The 22,798-nt window shown below is 31.5% G+C and overlaps 1 protein-coding gene across 1 annotated transcript; it reads left to right on the top strand.

Moving 5' to 3' along the window:
• Positions 1-14,569: 14,569 nt before the first annotated feature.
• LOC148205664 (serine/threonine-protein phosphatase PP2A catalytic subunit) lies at positions 14,570-22,536 on the top strand. The gene is made up of 11 exons (XM_088103654.1): positions 14,570-14,824; positions 17,197-17,253; positions 17,430-17,513; positions 18,241-18,312; positions 18,927-18,998; positions 19,379-19,419; positions 20,371-20,437; positions 21,425-21,616; positions 21,707-21,796; positions 21,877-21,984; positions 22,087-22,536. Exons 1-11 carry the CDS (start codon positions 14,738-14,740, stop codon positions 22,150-22,152), a joined length of 936 nt encoding a protein of 311 aa, XP_087959780.1. The 5' UTR covers positions 14,570-14,737; the 3' UTR covers positions 22,153-22,536.
• Positions 22,537-22,798: the final 262 nt, after the last annotated feature.

The following is a 22,798-nucleotide window of genomic DNA, read 5'->3' as shown; positions in this document are numbered from 1 at the left end:
TAACCAACAAAATTTATTTTATATAATTTGATTAAATTAAATCAGCATAGGTTTTTTTTTTTAATTATACGCAATAGTTTTTTTTTCTTAAAATGCATATAGGATTAAATTTCCAATACTTTTTTTGGAACTGCTACTGAAATTCTTTTTCACTTATTAGTAAATGGAAGAATTTTACGCAATTTTTTTAAATATAAAAAAAAACAACACTAATAATGTTTGAATGTGATGATAGAAAGTGAATAAATGGACAAGAAAAAAAAAATAATTAATTTTTTTTATTAAGTAAACAATTGTAAGATAAGGTAAAAAAGAATGAGTGAAAAAGTCATGGATGTGATTGATCTTTATAAATTGATAAATGATAATAATTTTTTTACAATGATCATGTTTTCCTCGTTACAATATGTAAGAGCAAAGAGGTTTAAAGAAATTTGGAGCAAACATGTATAAACAAAGGATAGGACCGAACGGTTTAGATTAAAATAAGAGTAAATATAAATGAAAGTTTCAAAAGTCTCGTCTCATTATCTAAATACAGCTATATCTCTCCAAATTCTTCTACTATCTTCTTTTCTCCTCCTTCTCTCTAGATTCCTTCAATCTCACTTCATTTGTTCAACAATCAGACTAAACCTAAGCAATCCTGGTGTCGAGAGCTTTCCATTCCACCGATCGTTTTAGTGTTTAAAGTTGGTAAGTTTCGTTCCTTTAATTCTTGTGAATTTCTGGAATTTCTAGCACATGCAAGTAAGCCTTGTTGTTTGCATGTGTTCATCAGTCTTCTCTTCCCCTTTCTAACTTCATTTTTGGTAATTTGGTTGGTCTCTTCTCACAAATCAGTAAACTATAGGTGTTCTTAGAATTTTCTGGAGGTGTGAGCAAATTTCTGGATGGGTAGAAGCCCTTCGGTTCGGTTAAGAGGTAAGGGAAACTAGTTAATTTAATTGATTGGTTGATGATGTATGAAAATGTTGTTTGATGGTTTTGCATGTGTGTGAAATTGAATGTTTGTGTGTTCGACATTGTTTGTGTGGGATGTTAAATGCTGTGGTCATTGAGTTGTAGATTATGTAGAATTTGGAGTGAATTCTGGTTTGGGATTCTTTGAAATGATGTTAGAAAGATTTAGGTACGATTGGATAAGTGTAAATGGGTATATGATTCAGGTTTGGAGGATTAGAAGTTGGAAAAAATGTTAGTTTGGATAAAGTCTAGCGTGCTCATTATTCTGCAGAAGTTATGCAGAATTATGCAGAAAGTTGAGCACGCGCTGTTGACCGCTTGGTTATATTCAAATGTTCGGTCATTAACTGGATGTAGTTTCTTTAGAGTCTTCCCAGTTCATGACCGTTCGGTCTTAGTAGTGCTCGATTTTGTACTAGCATTCGATCTTAGTAGTGCTCGGTTTTGTACTAACATTCGTCTTAGTAGTGCTCGGTTTTGTACTAGCACTCGGTCTTGTATTATCATTCGATTGAATATAACATTCGGTCTAGTTATAGTTTTCGGTCTTGACCTAGTGTTCGACCTAGATAAAGTATCTGGTATAGTCTAAGTTCTTGGTCCCCCACTAATACTCTGTTTGTATTGGTGTTCGGTCTTAACCAGATTCGGCCTCTTATGGACCTTATCTGTTAATGATCTTTCGGTCATGTTTTAGTGTTCGGTCTAAGCTCTAAAGTGTTCGGTCTAAGTTATAGGCGTTCGGTTTAGCCCTAGTGATTTGGTTATTATAGTGTTCGGTCTCATAGTAGTATTCGGTCTTACATTAGTGTTTAACTGTATTCGACCTTACGTTAGATTTAGATCCTTAATAGTGTTCAACCACTTCTTCAGCCTTACCTATTATAGACCGTTCGGTCCTGTTCTTTGGGGTAGTGAGAAACCGTTCGGTCTCCAACGTACGCAATGTGTTCGATCTTGCATGCGGTTTCCATTGTTGTTTGATAACTTGTTTAAATTCAGTTATATGAACATGCTATGTATGAATAATGAAGTGGATGTTTTTATAAAGGATTATGTTTCAACTGGTATGAAAGAGAATTCCAAGAAGGAATGTCTCAGTGATTGGTTATCAAAGTGGTGGTAAAGTATGAATGTGGACAGCGAAATCCACGGCGTTCATCCTAAAATTCTAATGATTACCAATTCTCAAGTAGAGATGGGTAAGTCATGTCGTGAGAATAGCAGGAGGCCCTAGCCTAGGGGGGACCTACGGTGAGTGATAACGGGCTAACCTCGTGTGGCAACTCATGGGTTTCCAGTTACTACACCCACGAGTGCATGAACGACCATAGCTACATATTCATACTAGTCTGGGCGGTCAAGTTAAAGTGATCGATCAATATGTGTTCATATGCTTTATACATATGTATGATTATCTGATCTACTTGTTTGAAATGTATGCTCACATGACTATTAAATTCACTACAAAAAAGAAGGGCATTACCGAAGGCCAGAAGCCCTCGGAAACAGTCCAAAACCGTCTGTAAAAGGTAATTACCGAAGGCTTATCGACGGCCAAAGAGCCCTCGGTAAATCTCTTGTCGCTAACATTTACCGAGGGCTTTCGCCCTTCGGTAATTACCGAGGGCCTAAAGCCTTCGGTAATTTCCGAAGGGCAAAAAAAAAAAGGGCGCTAGGCTACCGCAGAATGTGAGACTCTCTGTAAAGTCGCGCCCGGTGCCCCCTTTGTCGCGCCTGGGCGTGAGACTTTCTGTAAAGTCGCGCCCGGCGCCCTCTTTGTCGCGCCTGGGCGTGAGACTCTATGTAAAGTCGCGCCCGGCACCCCCTTTGTCGCGCCTGGGCGTGAGACTCTCTATATCACTTCTTCCTCACTTCTCATTACAACCATCTCCTAAATATAGCTAACTTATGAGCATATTCTATGCTTCTATCACCCAAGTACAAAACGCAATGAGAAAATAAATGCTTCTCCATACACAGATGTCACAGACCTCTAGGCTTGGTTTGGACAAGAAGTAACATGTGTAGTGTTTGAAGAATATAACAAACAAAAAATTTAAGGCAAAAGTGTATAGAGAAGCATGCAAGAGAGAGTGAAAGCAACCTCTAATGCCAGAGGTAGAAACAAATAAAATGCAACAATCACTCCAAAGTAAGATGTAGCCAATGTCCACTTCCTATATTGAAACAATGCTACGGTAGGAAGATGTAATTTGGTGAAATGGTGCAAAAGTAACCAAAGGAACAGTAAAGATGAACTTTGATGCACCAAATATATGTATAAAAACAACCAAATTGTGCCAAAATCTATTGAATCACACTATCACTTGTTGAGTTCCAAATTTCAAACAAAAATGGGAAGTCAAACTATGATTTTGCAGATTTAATGAAAATGGACCAAGGCAACAGTTGAAACAAGTTTCAAATGGTGAAATACACTTGCACAAATGTTTAAAATGCTCTGAAATAGGCAGAGTCACCAAAACAAGGTTGCAGTTGCTAAAAGTGCAGAAAAATGAACTAAAACTGTTGGAGAATTGAGAAAGTAGTGCATTCAAAGCTGGATAGCTCAACTAAAGACTCAAAGAATGCCTAAAAACACTACATCTAACTACAGATAAACAGCTAGCAGAATTGAAGCACCTAATACCAAACAAAGACTATAAGCACGGTGCAAAAAGATACTAGATAAGTTGTGACAGCACTGGTTTACAGAATTTTGAATCAACTCAATTATGCTTTTGACAAATCAGTGGTTAATCAGAGTTTGTACAACTTGAAACATGTTTAGAAACTTCAAACAAACTTGCACCAAGATTTAGAGACACAAAATCTGGTCAGAAACAATTTGCACAATATGAACCGAGAATTATATTTGAATGCAGAGTTTGAAACCAGATTGTGATGAACTCAACCACTAATTCTACTATTCTGTGATGAATATGAGTTGGAATTACTTTAGACACAGTTGAAATCACTAGGCAAACTTGGACAAAGCTTGAAAACCATCAAATCTGGATGAAAACCACATGATATCAAATTAATCCAGAAATGATGTTTTATGCAGATTTTGCTACTGGAATCAATATTTGCAATGCTACTGGACAACAATTTAATTGACTCAAGAATGTGTAAATAAGACATTTCTTGTAGTGCATATGGAAATAATCGTTCTAAATACAGTCCAATTTAGATTATAGAAATTGATGAAAGAGACCTCATATAAAAAATAATCCATTATTCTCTCTAATTCTTTTGAACAAAAGACAATGGAAAATGCTTATTATGGTATGAATCAGGTTCCAGACTAAGGTAAAGCAAGAAAGCTTCAATGATATTCAGAATAGGTCTATCTTGATTGAGAGAAGGATTGAACTTTAAGAAAAAGAGTTTGATGAATTCCAAAGAGCACTAGAGACCAAGCATTGAAGTATATTAGCCAAGCTTGATTTTAGATTATATCGAATCAAACCAAACGAAAAAAAAAGTAATTTACAATAAGTATTACAAAGTAAAAGTGCAAATTAAAATACAAGCAGTTAAATGCACTAAATATTCAAAAGAGCTTTTAGCTAACTGAAATTGTCTAATGAGAACCAAGGACAGAATTCTGGTTTCTCTAGATTTTATTCAATTAAAAACAGAGCTTTGAGTGACAACAAAAAAGTATACATGCTCCAATGAACATTACTAAACCAGACAAAACAAACACACCCCAATTCGTCTCTATTTCATATAGAACTTATTACTTACACTTACACGCCAGCATACCATATCATCCAATATACTTCACCAACCACCTCTACTAGCATCTGTGTTCTTTTGTTTTAATAAATAGAAGAAAAAAATGTAAAATCAGAATAACATGAAAGGAAACAAACCAACTTTGAACATAAAACATGTAATGCATATCAATCTATCTGTACATCTAATAAAGACACTCCCTAAGAAGACCATTAGAAAAACACCACAAAGAAGCCAAGTGAACTAGTTAGTCACAAAGGAACTCAAGAGAATATAACAAAAACGTGTAAAAATGTCCAAAATTTCTTTCTAACTATATACACCAAATAACTGCAATTTGATAACAATGTTAAAGCCTTAGAAAATCTCTATTGGTTTTGAGTCATCTAAAATTAACAGAGGTGCTTTCATGATCCAGGAGAAAACCCATCAACACCAAACAAGTTATTCCAGAGAAGGGAAACTGCTGACCAGTGCAAAAACAAATGAAAACCATTTTCAAGCGCAATCACTACGAGACAACTTGAGAGCTTTTCTGAATTTGAAATATCTCACTAATATTAATGCGGTTTACAGCAACAATGCACAGGTAAGAAAAATAAGAAACATTTTTCACAAACCAAAGCAATAGAGAGAGAGAGAAATCTCATCTCACCTGTTCCAGTTGATATACACTTTGCCTTCCCTGATTCCCCTGATCAAGTAGTGAAAATTGTTTTACAGTAAAAAAGAATCCATCTCTGCAGTGGAAATCAAAACATATAAACAAATTAACAAAAGGAATGCACAGGTAGTTAGCAGTTAAGTAACTTCTAAAAGCCACCATAATGGGATCAAATATCAAATCTTGTGAACTTCAATTAGAGAGAAGTAATGCTTACAGATCGAGGCGGATCGACGAGGAACCATGGAAACTGGCATAGATCGAGCTAATCGAAGAAGAAGAACAGCGGATGACGGAAAACGGAGGCAAACCCTAGATTGAATGGTTTGATCGGTGTACATTCTAGGGTTAGGGATTTGGGATGTTTTGATCGGTGGAGAGAAAGGATTCAACGATTGAATCGATGGAATGGAATGAACAGCGATTTTAATCGGGCAAAAGATAGAACAATCGGTGAAAAATGGATTCTTTGGTGGATTAGGCCGAGGTAAGGGAGAAATGTACAGGAGAATGAAGATCTAGAGACTAACCATGGCTGGGCGGATTAAGATCTGAGCGGATGAACTTGAAATATGGATCGAAGACGAGGGAAGCTTTGAGAGAAAAAGAAATGTGTGCGGGTGGATCTCTCCAAAGAATGGCTAAATGAAGATGTGGTTCGAATATCAAGTAGACATTACCGAAGGGCAAACGGCCCTCGGTAAGCAGACATTACCGAAGGGCAAATGGCCCTCGGTAATAAACCTTCGGTAATATGCGATTTTATTGTAGTGATTTCACTAGCTTACCCTTCTTTTGTATCTTGTATATGTTGTATATGTTGTCCGTTCGATATTCCTTTTTTGCAATAATCATCCTGTGAGTGTGAGCAGAGGATGAAGAGGGTTCTCTGGAGCAGACGCTGGATGGAGAGGACCCAGCTGCTTAGACTAGGGTCGTTCGGTCTTGTGTATAATTTTGTAGGGACGTTCGGTCATGTATATAGTTTTATGTTAGAATAAAATTTTGTAAAGTTTTAAATTTTTAGTTATTTTAGGATAACTGTAAGTTAACTTTATTTTCAGAAACTTTTATATTATTATTATGTGATGACTCTTATATATAATTTTCACCTATATTTTTGGATGTTATATGTAAATTTGAAATCGCAAACAAAAAAGTTAACTCTTATTAATGGAAAATATGTTGGATATGTTTTCTTATGTCAAAAATAATCCATGTAATCCAATATGGTATAATAATGTCAATTGTGATTAGAGTGCCTATCTATCTATATATATAAATATAATCAATCTTGTATAAATAAAAATCAACACATGAATCTAAACCTAGAATATTCAATAAAAAGTATTATTAACGCTTTTCACAATATTTGTATTAAGGATGTTTTATCAAATATTGATACTTAACTATTATAAACATTTAAGGTATCCAAACTCAGAGTTCATAGTTCATAGTAAGTTAAAAGTGTATAATATTAGTGTACATGCATATATTTCATATATGTAATATTTTCCACAACCTTTTATTAATAAATTCATAATCAAATTAATATATGTGTCACAAGGTGACTTAAACAATCACATTCAAAACTTATCATTTATCACTGCACTAACATACACCAATGTTTAAATAGTTTATATAGTTAAATTAATTATATAATTTATAAGAGAGTCAATTCAAAAAACAAATTTAATTAAAAAATTATCTTAAATGCTTAATGTTTTATGTTCTTTTTAAACTAAAATTCATTCTCTTCCCAATGTGTTAACAAGTTAAACATGTATAAAAGAATAATTATATTATACACATATGTAGAAATTAGTATAAATTAAAATGATAATTTTTGTGAAGATCTAGAAAATTGAGTATGACAAGTAATATGATGTTCTATATAATAAAATTGACTTATTTTAATATTAAAAGTTCAAAAATACAGATAGAAGTTTAGTTAGTAAGTTTTATTATCTAAAATATATTATTTCTCTAAAACATGTCTCTTGAGAATTTTTTACCATCTCTCTAAGTCTTCTCACGCCTTATTCATCATAGAGTACCTAAGTGATCACTATGACAAAGTCTTTAACTCTGTCCGATCAATTCTTGCATAAGAGTTAGTTTTGTTTTTCTCTCTGGTTTAGTACTTTTCTTATGCATGTGAGCTTTTGGTCAGCACATGTGTTCTCTGAGTCCTCTATAGTACTTTTTGTTTATCAATGGTCCTAATGACGTACTCAGATCATGCTTATGTGGTTTGTAGTAATATATAGAGTCCCTTGAGGTGAGGGAGTCGTTTTAGGTCTCTTAGAGCAACTTGAGCTTTTAACATATAAGGAAAGTTAAATACCATTGCTCTTGAGTTCTAATGTAATCTTATTAGTGTGTGCATGATTAACGGTTGTGATTTATTTGGAATTAATGTTTGATTTGATTTTATCATTGTGAAAATTTGTTTAAGATTTATAATAGAATGTAGTTTGACATGTTTGAAATTGTCTAAATTGGTGGTATAATATACATATTTTTGTGGGATTGATGTTTGATAGTGCACTTGTGTTGTCGTCAGTGGATGAAATTAGGTATTGATTATTTGATATTAGTGTTGAAATATGTTGTTTCCAAAATGAATGTGTTTATAGAATTAATTTGGCTTGGTTGAGTTGATAAAACTAAGTTTATAGTTGTTTAAACAAATTGGTATTCTCTTGAACACTAAAGCACATATTTGGATAAGTCTTTGAGTTAGGAATACTAATTTGGTCACTGATTTGGTACTTGGTTCATCATATCAAAGTTTGAGAATGTGTAGTTTATTGGTATGGCGTTGAATGCCACTTTTGCAACTGAGTGGTCCAAAGTGCAAATGGTCTGGCATTGAGCAGTGGTAGGTAGTGCCGAGTGTCAATTACCATTGTAGGTCTATAACTTAATTTACTGATAATTCACTGAGCGATAGGTTTTAGTGCTAAATGAAAGAAAGTACGAGAGCTTTGGCGCTGAGCGCTAGACTTGGCGCTGAGCGCTAGACTTGGCCGAGTGTTCCCTGTTGCAAAGCTAGTGCATGTTTTGTGTGTACTAATTCCTGTTTTGCTTGAAGTGGTTTAAAATAATTCAATGCATGCTTATTTGGAATTGGGAATGATATTCATGGATTGTAAATATGGTTTTGATTATGTAAGGCATGTGGTGTGAGAAGAATTTCCAGAGATTGTAATGGTGCTCTTTAGTGTATGTATTGATGTAGGGGTTTCGTATTTGGGATTATCCTGACACTTTAATAACCATTGAGTCTCAGTAGAGAAGGGTGTGATATGTTGTAAAGAGTAGCAGGAGGTTCTTAGTCTAATGACTTTTTTTTTGCCACAAATATTTAACGGATTAACCTTGTGTGTGGTAGCTTGAGTGAGCAAGTTGTCCCACCACACATAAGTGATGGACCCTTAGAGTTTGGTATTAATACATGTATTCAGACAGTGAAGTCTAGAGGCAATGGGTATACTTATGATTTGTTTGATTTAAGAGTGTTTAATGTTATATTCATAACTTAATTGTATGGATGTTTCTTTGGTAAAATTAGCTTACTATTTTGTTTTTGTTTGTTTGTATGATTATATTTCTCTTTTGCAATGATCACTTTAATGGTGTGAATAGAGGAAAAAGTTTTAGTTGAACAGTGTTGGATGACGAAGGTACAAATGCATACAATATAAGTAATTTCATGTGTATATTTGATGTTTTATAAAACTCTATTAAAACCTTTAGCTTCAATATAGTAGGTCTTAATATTAGAATATCGTTGTATATAAAGTTGGTGTTATAGTTATGATCAGATAACCGTAATAACATTTTATATATTTTCTTTTAAGTTAACTATTATTTCTTATTAAATATGTGATGCTCTATAGTGACGTTAAAACGATGTTACAATTTTACTCTTTCATCAAAAGCTAAACTTCTATATAGATTTTTTTTACATACAAATCTACAATTTTTATTATTCACTTAATTAAAATTTCAAATTCAACCTAAACTTGAATAGAAAACATTCTATAATTACTCACTACCTAAATAAATTAAAATACACAAATATCTTTCTTATCTGAAATTTAATTGTACGACATTGTTGTGAGAAAGTAGTGAGAACTCCAAATCATAAACTTAGTTGCCACATATCCGTCCAAGCAATTTCAAATTTTAATGAAGAGCTAAACCAATTCCTAAGATAGTTTTTTTCAATTGGAAAAAAATGATAAAACACAAATACTAATATAAGAATGAATTAATAGATATTTTAGAATAAAACTTCTTGTTATTTAATTGGGTAAAGAATATCCTAAGAAGTGAGATATTGTATATATAAGAATTGATTGTGAAATACATGAAAACATGGAAAGAGAGGAATGAAGAGAAAATAATCAATATCATGCAAAAGAAAAAAAAAAAAAGTGGGTCTAACTTAGTATTTTTTCCCCACTATTTCTTCTCATAAAAATAGTTTATGGAAACATTTATTGTGATAATCCAGAAAATTTAGTCTTAAGAGTCACTATGGTGTTTAAATAATGAGACTATATTATTTTAATATTAAACAATTAAAAGTATAAATAAAAATTTCATTAAGGGTTTTATTACTCAAAACACAAACTATTTCTCTAAAAATTGTTCTTTGAGTCTCCATTGCCTTTTCTTTTCAAAATCCAACCACATAATCATATTTTTGAAGATCATGAAGTGCTTAGTTGATCGCGACAACAAGATCTTCACTTTATCCAATCGATTCTCTTAAAAGAGTAAGTTAATTTCTATTATTTTTCTTGAGTTGTATTCTCTCTTTCATGTATGTGAACAATCTTATGTCGCATGTGTCTCCTTAGCTTTATGGTATGTTCTCTATTGATCAGTGGTTCTAACCACATACCATGATCATGATTTCATGATCTGTAGGTGTAGATAGAGTTATGTGAGCTGAGGGAGTGGTTATTGGTGTCTTAGAGTTGTTGAGGCTTCCAATCAGGTAAGGAAAACTAATTGTGTGTTTATAAAGTCTTAGTAAGTTGTTAATTTGTTTTGATGTGCTTTATTTGAAATGAAATTGAATTGGTATGGTATTGAAAAGATAGCTTGCTGAAATATGATATTATGATAGTATGAGTGCTTGAATTGAACTAAATGTGTGCTATATGAGTTAGAAGAACTTTGATGTAAATGCTTGTTGATTGTTGACTCTTTAAATCACTCGAGATGAGATTATAAGGTCATAATTAATTGAAGTCCATTGTTACTTCTTGATGTAGTTAATAAAGTTGAGTTTTGGGTTGCTTTTGGCCTACTTTATGGTTTTGACAAGTGAAACTTTAAAGGAGTGAATTTGAGAAGCTAAATGTTTGAGCTCTGTTTTTGAGTCATTTTTTTACTTGTTTAGCCACTTAAATACTAAAATTTGATTTGTAACACGTATAAGTTAAGTTGGGAGCTTCTGAGTTGTTCATTTAATCTGTTGAGGCTAATTCCTAGCCAAATAAGCAAATTGGTACTCAATTTTAGTTATAAACATGTTTTGAATAAATTCTAGTGTTAAAGATATCAATTTGATCATTTTGGGTAGGTTTGTGAATACAACCAAATCATAAATCAAGGTTTTTCATCTTTTGGTATGACACTCAACGATAGTCAACGATGCCCAAGCAGTAGAAAGCCGAGAGGTTTGATGCTCAGTGGTACAGAGGTGGCACTCAATCGTTATTTTTGCAAGTAGAATGATGCTCAATGATAAGAATGTGCCGCTCAACGCCAAGAGCCTTTGCAAAGCTTTTCTTATTGCAATTTTTCTTGCTTCAATGGTTTTTTCCAATATTCGTTTTGGCATATAAGCTTATTGTAAATTATCTAGATACACTCTTTAGTGTGTGTTTGTTTAAAATGTTATGTATAGTTCGTGATAAACCATGAATTCCTTCTGAATGGTAATGATGGATGTGTATTCAATTTAAGTATGTGGTAAAAGGAATTCCATGGAGAAAATCTTGAGGTCATGCTAAGTGTAATGTATTGTTGTGAGGGCTCCAAAATGGTGGAATGTTTCTGACACTCCAATAGCCACCCAATCTCAAGTTGAGAGGGATGATTATGTGGTGAGGAATAGCAGGAGATCCTTAGTCTAAGGTTATTTTGACCATAGGTGTTTGATGGATTAACCTTGTGTGATAGTTTGTTGTTTTACCACACATGTGCATGTCCCTTAAGAGTTTGACACTAATACATGTATCCAAATGATCAAGTCTAGAGTCTAGATATATGTATGTGGATTTGGTTTATGATGGACTTTGAGAATGAAATTGTTATATTCTGAATTGATTGAATGACATGTTTGAGTCTTTTAAAATTAGCTTATCTTGTTGCTTGTGTTTGTTTGTTTTGTGTGAATCTTTCTCTTGGCAATGATCACCTATTTGGTGTGAGCAGAGAAAATATTTTAGTGAAACGTACTCGATGATGCAAATGTTGACAATTAGATAAAGTCCAATTTATTTTCAATGTTTTTAAAGAACCTTAGTTCTTTTATAGATTTACTAGTAATATAAGATATTTTGGATATAAAGTTTTAATTTATAGTTATATTTTAGATAACTGTAATTATATTTTATATGTCTTCTTTTAGTTAACTATTCTTTACTTTTATTTATAGAAGATTCTATGATTAACTATAACTATTCTTTATTTTTATTTATAGAAGATTCTATGATTAACTATATTCTTTTAGATGTTACACTTATCTAAAATTTTAAGATATAAAGACATTGTCCATTATTGATATTTTGATATTATTTGAAATAACAAAATATATAGACTAATTCTAATACTCTACCCTTAATTCTATTCAAATTAGTTTTGTAAAATTAAATTTTGTATGAAAAAAGTAAAATTATAACTAACTTTAAAAGTTAAGAAGACATTTTTTAATTTATACTTCAAAATATTAAAATTTAAATAATAATATAACTAATCTGAGTAGAAAAATAATAATAATAACATCAATATTATAATAAAAACATTGATAAAATTTATAATCTATAATAGTATATAATAAAGATTTGTTGGTTTATATAAACTATTTTTCTATTTTACATTTAATAATACTTTAATGTCATATATGATATAAATTTTAATAACACTTTAAAGTCATATTAAACAATTTTAATGAAATAATTTTATTATATAAAAAAAAAGAAATTAAAATTCTTGGAGCATATAGAGAATACAGAAAGTGACCTCACTTCTGGCAAAAAAAAAAACATCTCTCTACCTTCTGCATCTAACTACATTTTTTCTATCACAGCATAAATTTAATAAATGTGCAATACATTATGTTTAATTATCTTATTTTTATATAATAATAAAATGACAACATAGTGAATAAAAATGAACATAGAGGGTGTTTTGTTAATATATAATTTTTAATGATATATATAAAAGGATTTCCTGTTTAGCACACATTATATATTTCTATTTTATTTTTAATTTCATTTTAGTACTGGAAAACAAAAAAAAAAAAATAAATTAGGTAATTATACACATAGATTCAAAAACACAATATATGCTACATAATATTTTTTCTTATGTAATTACTTATCATTGTTAATTTTTTTTTCTTAAAAAAAATATAAGGATAAGAGGTGCTCTTTTTTTATTAATAACACACAATAAGGATTCTTCTATTTTATATACAAAATTTATATTTTCATTTTACCCTTAATTATATTTTGAAATAGAAAACATAAGCCATTAGTTAAATAGAAATCATACACATTTTAATTGTTTCACAGTATATTTTTTTTCATGGAGATTTTTAATTTAGTTATCTTTGAAAAAATATTTTATTTCAATTATCAATTATATATTTATATCACAATATATAAAAATAACTCTCATATTTTATGTATATATTTATACATCTTAGTCTTAATTATATTTTAATTTTAAGAAAACAATATAAAATATTATTGTTGTAGATATAGTTGCATACATTATTATCACTCCACACTAATATTTTTTCATACAAATATATAATTTAATTGTTATTTAAAAATTATTTTTATTTAAATTATAAATCACATATATTAAATATGAAAGTAGTACAAATGTTTCATTTGAATAAATTTATAAATTAATATAAATATTAATTTTAATCCCATTTAAATAAGACACAATAGTATAATACGTGAACCCACCGAGTATGAATACTAACAATAAAAAATCATTATAATAGGAACAAAATTCTAATAAATTGAAAGTTAATTTTATATATATTTTATTTTAATGTAATATACAAATTAAACCGTGTTTAATAAAAATATTACAAATTAAATCCTATATACCTTTATCGATATTTTTTTTTCAATATAATTTTTAGTTTATCCTCGTTATGATTATATTTCTAAAAAAATATAAACTCAATAATAAAAATGGCACTTTTTCTTATTTCTATTCTAATAAAAAAACTTGATTTTTACTTGAGTTTTTGTATGAGTGCACAAATTCATTTTTCCTTTTTAAAAGTATAAAATTAAGTTACATTTTAAGTGTTTACAACAACAATTTTTTTACTAAATTAAAATTTATTTTAATAACCTTTAGATAGATCCAATGTCAGGGTATCATGGTGTATCCTTTATCCCAAAATTTAAATTAGTTTGGAACAACAGGAATTCATCTTAGTTATTTTGTAAACTATTCATGTGATTAAAAAAAAAATCTATCTCAAACATATTAAATTATACTTATTTTATTTTTAACTATATATTTACCTTTTTAATTGTGTGGCCCTTTTAATTGTCTTTCTTTTATCTCAATTTAAAATGATTTTTTTTATAATTTAAATATTTAAGGATTAAAAACAACATACATTAGAATATAAAATATTTATCATAAACTAAAATTATAATGTATATATTTTGTTGGTGAAGACATAAATTTTCTACAATCCTAAAAATCTAAAATATTAATTAAACAACAAAGAAATATAAAATTACTATTGGGAGTTGGTGCATTTTAATTAAAAGAACTTTGCAATATTTAAAATCAAAATGTGAAGTTCCAATATGTAATTTCAATTTTGCCCTCAGAAAAAAGGAGTGGTTATCGAACAAAACGAGCATACGGAAGCCTCCAATGCTTTGGTTTCTTCACCACCACCATCTCTCTCTCTCTCTCTCTCTCTCAAACCAGAAACAATAAACACAAAGGAAAAAGGCAAAAGGGGTTTTCCTAGTGAGATCTAGGGTTTCCATCGATTCGGTGAGAGGATATTCATCAAACGATCTCGGTAAGCCAAGGCAAGGTTAGGAGGTGGAGTATTAGAGCATGGATTCGGTGCCTTCGAATTCACATGGAAACCTCGATGAGCAGATTTCTCAGCTCATGCAGTGCAAACCCTTGTCCGAGCAAGAGGTAATGTTCAGATAGTTTTATTTATTTTTTCTTTCTGAATTTTACTAATTTTTTAAGCAAATGTCAGGCCGATCGAGATAATTTCTTCTAGTTTCTCATCGCTTTTGTGTCTTTTGTTCAAATTGCTTCCTTAGCATCGATCCAGGGATATTGTAATGAAATTTGAACATGTTTTTCTTTGGTGTAATGTGTCTTCTCATGGAATTGTAATGGTGTCTAGAATGAGTCTTTTGTTTGAGAATTCCTTCAGATTTGGAAGATTTTTCGCTAGTTATTATAGGTTTTGAATTTATTTTGAGCATATCATTTCATTGTGGTTTGTCAGTTTTAGTCCTAAATCTATTGGTGACCATTAACTTAGATGTTTCTGCATTTAAGGAGCCTATATTGTTAGCATTGGCTTAGGATTATTTGAAATTGAGGAAAACATACATTTTTATATTCTTGTGTATTGTATGGTTTTATGAGAAAAGCAGGCTGACTGGATTCATACCTTAGGGAGGGGAATAAGTGCTATTGAATGAATACTTCCTCCCATTAACTCTGCAAGTTAAGAACAGTGATCCTGATTTTGTAAGAAATAGAAAATACAAGATGTGTTTTCATCACAGTAAGTTAGGGTAATTGGATTTGTTCCTAGTTTGCTGATTCTGGGAGTTGTGTGTACGAGTTATGATGGCACTATGCTAAATGAGAAGTTAGTCTTCCCTTTTTGTCTTTGTTTTGTTGGAATTCTATTATGAAGAAATTTAGGTTTAGTTTTTGGGAATGTTATCCAAGTCATGGCTACAACGACATTAAGCATGATGCATGATGTTTGTCTTATTTTCATACAATTAGAAAAAGGGTGTATTTAATGGCAGGATTAATTTGTCTCCTTGCACTTGTAGAGTGTCTGCAAAACTGGAGGGAAATAGATAGAGCAGTTGAATGCGCTGGTTAATAATTAATGACCAAAAATTCCTTACTGCTTTGTCCTACTGCCTATCTTGTGAAGCATCTATTAGTCAAGTTAGACATTTCCAATTAGTTCTACTTTCATTTTGTTATTCACACATGTAATTGTATTTGATGGGTGGGATGTAGGGAATCAAAAGAAAGTGCTATCTAGGATTTTGTGGGTTCAGAGCAATTTCCAATTTTTTTCAAAGTTAGTAGCAACAACCTGCTATTGTGGTGATGTGGGGTTAGAGGATCCTCTAGTCGCTTTAATCGCAATGTCGTGTTGTGTTTTTGCTTCTCACAAACCATGGATGAGGTCATGTCCATTCTCAGACAAATTCACATCTCTAGAAGCCACTATTTGGAACATGATGAAATCCTTGTGTTTTTTTTATCTACCTTTCTTATTACTGCAACTGATTTTTGGGAATTCTATTTTGTGATTTTGAAATTTAAACTCATTTTTTTTTCTGAATCAAAGGGATTTTAGGTTTTCAAACATGATCTCTCCACCCACTATAAAAAATTGCTATATCGTCTTTGTGGTTGGCCACTCCATGCTGGCATTTGTGAAGTATTATTATGGTCCAGACATGATTTATGGCTAATCCTGTTCCTTTTTTAGCAAACTCAGCCCCTGTTTTCACCTTTTTTGTCTTTGATCTGTTGCCTCTGTATTGTATAACTTCTGCTTATATCCAGACTGACTTTTGATGATTTGATGAAGATGCCTCTCATGATATTTTCATAAACTTGCCTTGAACTTTTGTTTTTTATTTTCAATATTGCACTCAAAATCTTCACCATGGAAGTCACCTTCCTTCAGACTATTCTGCTACAGCATCATTCTTATCCACTATCTTGCATTTTGTAGATGGCCACTTCACAGATCTATACTGCATTAACAACACTTTGTTTTTGGGGAAAAATGTCCTCCAAACTGAACCAATCAATTTTTCCTATTTGGGAACAAATCAATTTGGTTCCAATTGGACAACTAAACATAAACAATCACTCCCAACCAGTTTGTTTTGTTTTGAAATAATGATCCACCTTTACCTTTTCTAGTCTGTGGCCAAATTAACATCATATTGGCTATAACAAATTTCTGATAGAAAAGTCACGTAAATTGTATATCTAGCTTCATTACTGACTCTCTGACTCCACATATCTACGTATATTTTCATCTCTCAATCTAAAATAGAATGCGTGCAATCTTTATTGAATATATGATTTAGGATGATTTGCTTTCATAAAAGAAAACCAAAAGATGCAGAACATAAATTATATTGTGGTTATTTTATTTATTTTATTCTATTAATTGTTCGATTTTACTCTACTCTCTGTAAATAGGCTTGACATTTAGAGTGTCGTGATTCCTTTTTATTTAGTGATCCCACTTTTATTCCGTGCTGCACTTGTGTATGCAGGTAAGGATCTTGTGTGATAAGGCAAAAGAGATTTTGATGGAAGAGAGCAATGTGCAGGTCTGTCTAATTTTTATAATTTATGTCAGCATGTTTTAGTTTATACTTATTTGCTTTTCAGGTTAGGGGATTTTTCTTTGATTTATGAGTTTCTTTATAGGACTTTAACACATGATGTTTTTTGAATAAATTAAAAAAAAAAACTAAAAGGATTTTTCATTTACCTATAATTGCAGCCTGTTAAAAGTCCTGTTACAATTTGTGGTGATATTCATGGGCAGTTTCATGATCTTGCAGAGCTTTTTCGCATTGGAGGAAAGGTATTTTTTTTAATGATAGTTGGTTATTCAACATTTATCTATTAAATTTATGTTGACTAGATCATATAGATTTTATTTATAAGTTTGTGATAAATAGTACTTGGAATTCAGGAAATTCTTTGTGGCTTTCACGTTGTATTGTGAAATTAAGTTTGATTTGTTTCTTATGTCATAGTAAAACACTCTTAATTAAATGTTTACAATAGTGTGGTCCTTCCAGTTGCCAGATGCTGTATTTTAATTTGGAATTTGGCTAGCAGCAATACAATAGAAAATTTCTCTGAGTTTCTTAGTCTCAAAAGATTAGTAGATCCACTCTTAAATTTGCATGCATGTAATTAGGGAGTATTATTGTGCTTGGGTTTTTATTGGAAATGGTAATATACTGGATGGAAAGTCATGAAACACTCGTGCAGTTTGATCTGATTCTTATTTTCTAATGCAGTTGCCCCAAAGTTTTATTTTTATTTGAGAAACATGCTAAATCAATTTCATTACTCAGCTTCTCACTATCTTATTTGAAATTTGAAAACAAATTTATTCTTGTGTTTATTTTTTTCTTGGGTGAATCGTTATTTTTAACCCCTCTTTGCGCATACATACATATATATATATATATATATATATATATATGAGGTTGTGTGTGTGTATTTCTTTTCTTGCTTCTAGTTGAAATATGAAATTTATTGATTACATACTGATTTCTAGTCACTATTTTTGTTGGTAGTGTCCAGATACAAATTACTTGTTTATGGGAGACTACGTTGACCGTGGCTATTATTCTGTCGAAACTGTTACGGTAAATATGAACTATTGTACTTTATTATTTTTGAGAGTTCAACTTCATCATGGAATATTTTATTTTATTTACTTTTCATAAGTTATATGTGATTATTTGATTAGGATGTTCTATGAAATGTCATTGGTGATTTGATATCGGAGTATTTTTGTATTAGTGATTTGAATTCTGTTTAGAGGAGTAGATAATTATTTAGTTTATCAACAGCTGTTTTGTTTTGAACATTCCTTTTGTTGGACTATAACTATTATTAGAGATCTCACATTGACTATAAATATGACCACATCATACTATGTAAGTGGGTGCAAACTTCATCTTATAAGTTAGTTTCTGTGAGATTAAGTTAGACTTAAAATGTATATAAGTGAGTGCAAACTCATCTAATAAGCCATAATTATATTATATGTGTACATAATATATTGTGTCTATTGAACATGTGGGATACCATTGTCTTACAGTAACATATAAATAAAAATCAACTTGTGGGGATATATGTATGACATTTAAACTGATTTTGTGGCACAAAGTTGATAACTGCTATTTTTTAATTGCATATTTAAGATGGTGTTTCTTTTTGTAACATTTTTGGTGCTAATTCCAAAATAATAATGCAGCTTTTGGTTGCCCTTAAAGTGCGTTATCGTCAGCGTATCACCATTCTGAGGGGAAATCATGAAAGTCGTCAGGTTTGTTTTAAAATTACGTGAACTTCCTGACAGTAGTGAATTACAGATTAGATTAAAAATCATATTTTGGCCCTTGGAGGTAGCATAGTCTGTACCAATTGAGTTCTTGACAGATTTGTCTGTTAAAATACTACTGTATTTTCATATTGCTGTGAATTGAATGCTTTACCTCCATCTTGAGGAAATCATTTAGTATCACATGAACCAAAATTGCATATAAAAATACTACACCATTAATTTCACAAAGTAGTTAGAGTTAGAACTTCTTTTAAGCAACTGACTATAGTATTGTGTACATCGTCAATTTAATAGTTTATTCAGTCTTTTCTGTATGTTTTTAGCTTTGAATGGTAATGGCTGATCTTAGCTTTCTGTTGCAGATTACTCAAGTTTATGGGTTTTATGATGAGTGCTTACGGAAGTGAGTACCTGCTAAATTCATTATTTATGGGTGCTTTTGTTTGGGATCATTTTTTTCTTTTTAGACTAAATTTTTTTATTGCTTATCCTATATTCCTTATTAGCACTGTAATCAACGTGTATTCCTTTCATGTTATCTGTTATGGATTTAATTTACCTTTTTTGGTCGTGCCACTGAGGTGATCTAAAAGTTATTATAAAAGTGGTATTCGTATTGTTATTTTTCGTTTTAGCATATTATTAGGTAGTTATTTTCTTATTCCCCAATTGATGATATCAACAACTGCAACAACAGCCTTTATCCAACTTGGTGACATTGATGAAAAATAAAGTATTATTTATCTCTCCAATAGATAGCAAAGACTTCTACTTAGATAAACCTTCAGTATCAGAAAACATTTCGCCCTTGTAATTAAGGTTTTCACTGGCAGTTAAGTTAGGTTTTACTTGCATGCTACATGGAATTCCTGAATTAAGTAGTAAGCAATTAAAGTACTTAGGTATTTTATCTGCATCTTCATTGGTTGATGTGATTTAATAAAAATTACAACATGATTTTAATTGCGTTCTATGGTTAAGGATTTGCATCCTCTTTAACGCTCCTTACTGACATGCTGATTCCTTGTTATGAGAAACAAACTAATTTATGGACCCTATACGAATGATGGTGGGTCCTGCCATTCTGAGTGAATAAGTTCTATATATTATATTATTATAAAGTATACCAAATTAATTTTTTTAGTGAAGCTTGATTTGGAATTCATATCGTGTTGTGGTACCATGGTCTTTTGCTGGTGTGTTTTTGTTGTCTTTTGGTGTGATTAAATTTATATAGCATTTGTTGTTTTATTCATTTTTAATCCTTTGTATATATATTTTTTTTTCTTTTTATAGCTTGCATATTTGAAGTTGTGCAGTCCTTTAGTATTGAATGTTTTTATTTGATTTGCAGGTATGGTTCTGCTAATGTTTGGAAGATCTTTACAGATTTGTTTGACTACTTTCCATTGACAGCATTGGTTAGTATACCGTCATTTCATAATGTTGGAAAGTACCATGGGATATTTTGTTAGATTCTCATTATTCTCAGGCCTATGGTAGTTTGTTTGTTTCAATGGTTGATGGTGCAATTAGTGTGCTGGCTACATGTAAGATTGTGCCATGTGGCCACATGTAATCTGCTGGAGCGGATGATCTCACAGCCCCTCAAAATTTTCCCCTGATCAGGAATCACGTGTTACCTGGTCCCTGAATGTTACTTACTGAGATTCTAGATCTAGCATAACCCATTTCTTTTAAAAAAGCACGAAGCCCCATCTCATGACAGCAATTACATCTAATTTTTAACCTTTTGATCTCGTTTGAAATCTTCTGCTCGTTTCTGTTTTTGTTCCGAAGTCATTTTGATATATTTGTGATCTATCTGACTGAAGCATGATTCTGATCTATTTGTGCTCTGCTTTCTGTGTGGAAGCAAGGGCTAGCAGAAGAAGTTTGTGGCTTTTGTGTTTCTGAAACCTAAGAAACGGGATTTTGGGCCTTTCTTTTAAAATAAAACCATTCAGTATCATCCGCATCTTGTATTTTTTATTATTACTATCAAAATATAAAATGAGATTGAGATATTAGTAGTATAATGACAAAAATATGAATTTATATGCAGCATACACATACTATGAAATTTGTAGGATCCTACAATCCTTTTTTCAATGTCACGATTGATGATCGTTAGCCCCCTTCCCTTCCTGTTCCTTAGTAGGATTTCGATTTTAACAACCTTTCCTATTTCCGTGTGCTTTTGTTCTTGGTACTCTGAATTCAGTATGATTCTTTTTAAGCTTTGTTTTTGATTTGTTTCTGAAAAATAAGCCCCTGAAGCTTTCTCGTATTGCATTTTTTTAATTTTCATGATATGCAGCTCAATCAATTGCAGTTCCCGTATTTCAATGGATTTCGGTTTTTAAATAATTGAATGGTGCTTAAGTTTGATATGTTAACTTTGGTAGGTTGAATCTGAAATATTTTGTCTTCATGGTGGATTGTCACCATCTATTGAAACCCTCGATAACATACGTAATTTTGATCGCGTACAAGAAGTTCCTCATGAGGGACCCATGTGTGATCTTCTGTGGTCGGATCCGGATGATCGTTGTGGTTGGGGCATCTCTCCTAGAGGTGCTGGATATACCTTTGGGCAGGTAATCCAGTTTTATATCTAACAAGGTTGTACAATCTTCATTTGTCACCATTACCTTTTTTTATTGCTTACGCAAATTGCTGTTGTGTAGGACATATCTGAGCAATTTAATCATACCAATAACTTGAAGCTGATTGCTAGAGCTCACCAGCTGGTTATGGAAGGATATAACTGGGGTCATGTAAATACTTCATATCATTTAGTTTGTTTTTGTATTCATTCGTTGTGGTAAATGGATGATAAATAAGTCCCTTGTTACAGGATCAAAAGGTGGTTACTATCTTTAGTGCACCTAATTACTGTTACCGTTGTGGGAACATGGCATCAATTCTCGAGGTTGATGACTGCAAAGGACACACATTCATTCAGGTTGAGCTTTCCTTTTATTTATTAGGTGTTCCAATTATTCTTTTGCTGGTTTTGCATTAAGCAATATGTTGGATCTATTCTTAATTATATTTGTAATCTCAGTTTGAACCAGCTCCAAGGAGGGGAGAGCCAGATGTAACCAGGAGAACGCCTGATTATTTCCTATGATACTCCTTTGGTTTAGTTGCTGTTACCAGCACAGCAACTAATGCCCTGCAGTAATCTGCAAGCTCATCTACTTGTCCAAATCAGAGCCATGAATCATCTTGATACTTATATTTTCGAAGTTAGGCTTCGCTGGATGTGTTATTTAGTTGAATTATAACTGAATCTTTCCAAGAGGAAGCTGAGCAGTAGGCGATGCTATTGTGGGCATGTGTATCATTCCAGCTTGCAATGTATCAATTTTAATGTTTTTTCCCCAATTTTCCTTCTCTATTTATTTAAAACTCTTGGCCTTTCTTTTCTTAATTTAGGATTATTAAGGGGGTGGGTTTCTGTAGATGGATAATGCTTTAACATATCTTTTAATGAGTGTTTTGTGATTCTTTACCCGCCTTGTGAGTCTTGATTTTACACCAAATGAGTTTGAATTGAAAGAGAGAGAGACGCATCTATGGTGATTTTCATGATTATGATATTCATACTCGGATAGGATAACCTGAGTGAAAAATTAAATAATAGCTTTTCTAACTACCGTATGCCTTAATAAATTATTTATCCTTAAAAAAATGATCTTCTATGGTAAATCAAATGCCGTATTTTGTAAAACAATGTCTTTCGTCATATAAATTGTCGTAAATCTAACTCTGCA

The sequence above is a fragment of the Vigna umbellata genome, chromosome 1 (assembly GCF_029865625.1).
Source record: "Vigna umbellata cultivar VRB3 chromosome 1, Vumbellata_1.0, whole genome shotgun sequence".
NCBI classification, from domain to species: Eukaryota; Viridiplantae; Streptophyta; class Magnoliopsida; order Fabales; family Fabaceae; genus Vigna; species Vigna umbellata.
The sequence above is the reverse complement of the archived record's forward strand: the minus strand, read 5'-3'. Positions and strand labels throughout refer to the sequence as shown.

Bases quoted from the DNA above. Each gene is read 5' to 3' on its own strand.
- LOC148205664 (XM_088103654.1), top strand. From the start codon at position 14,738: ATGGATTCGGTGCCTTCGAATTCACATGGAAACCTCGATGAGCAGATT. The intron at 14,825-17,196 runs GTAATGTTCAGA...TTGTGTATGCAG, and splicing joins AACCCTTGTCCGAGCAAGAG to GTAAGGATCTTGTGTGATAA. The intron at 21,985-22,086 runs GTTGAGCTTTCC...TTGTAATCTCAG, and splicing joins AAGGACACACATTCATTCAG to TTTGAACCAGCTCCAAGGAG.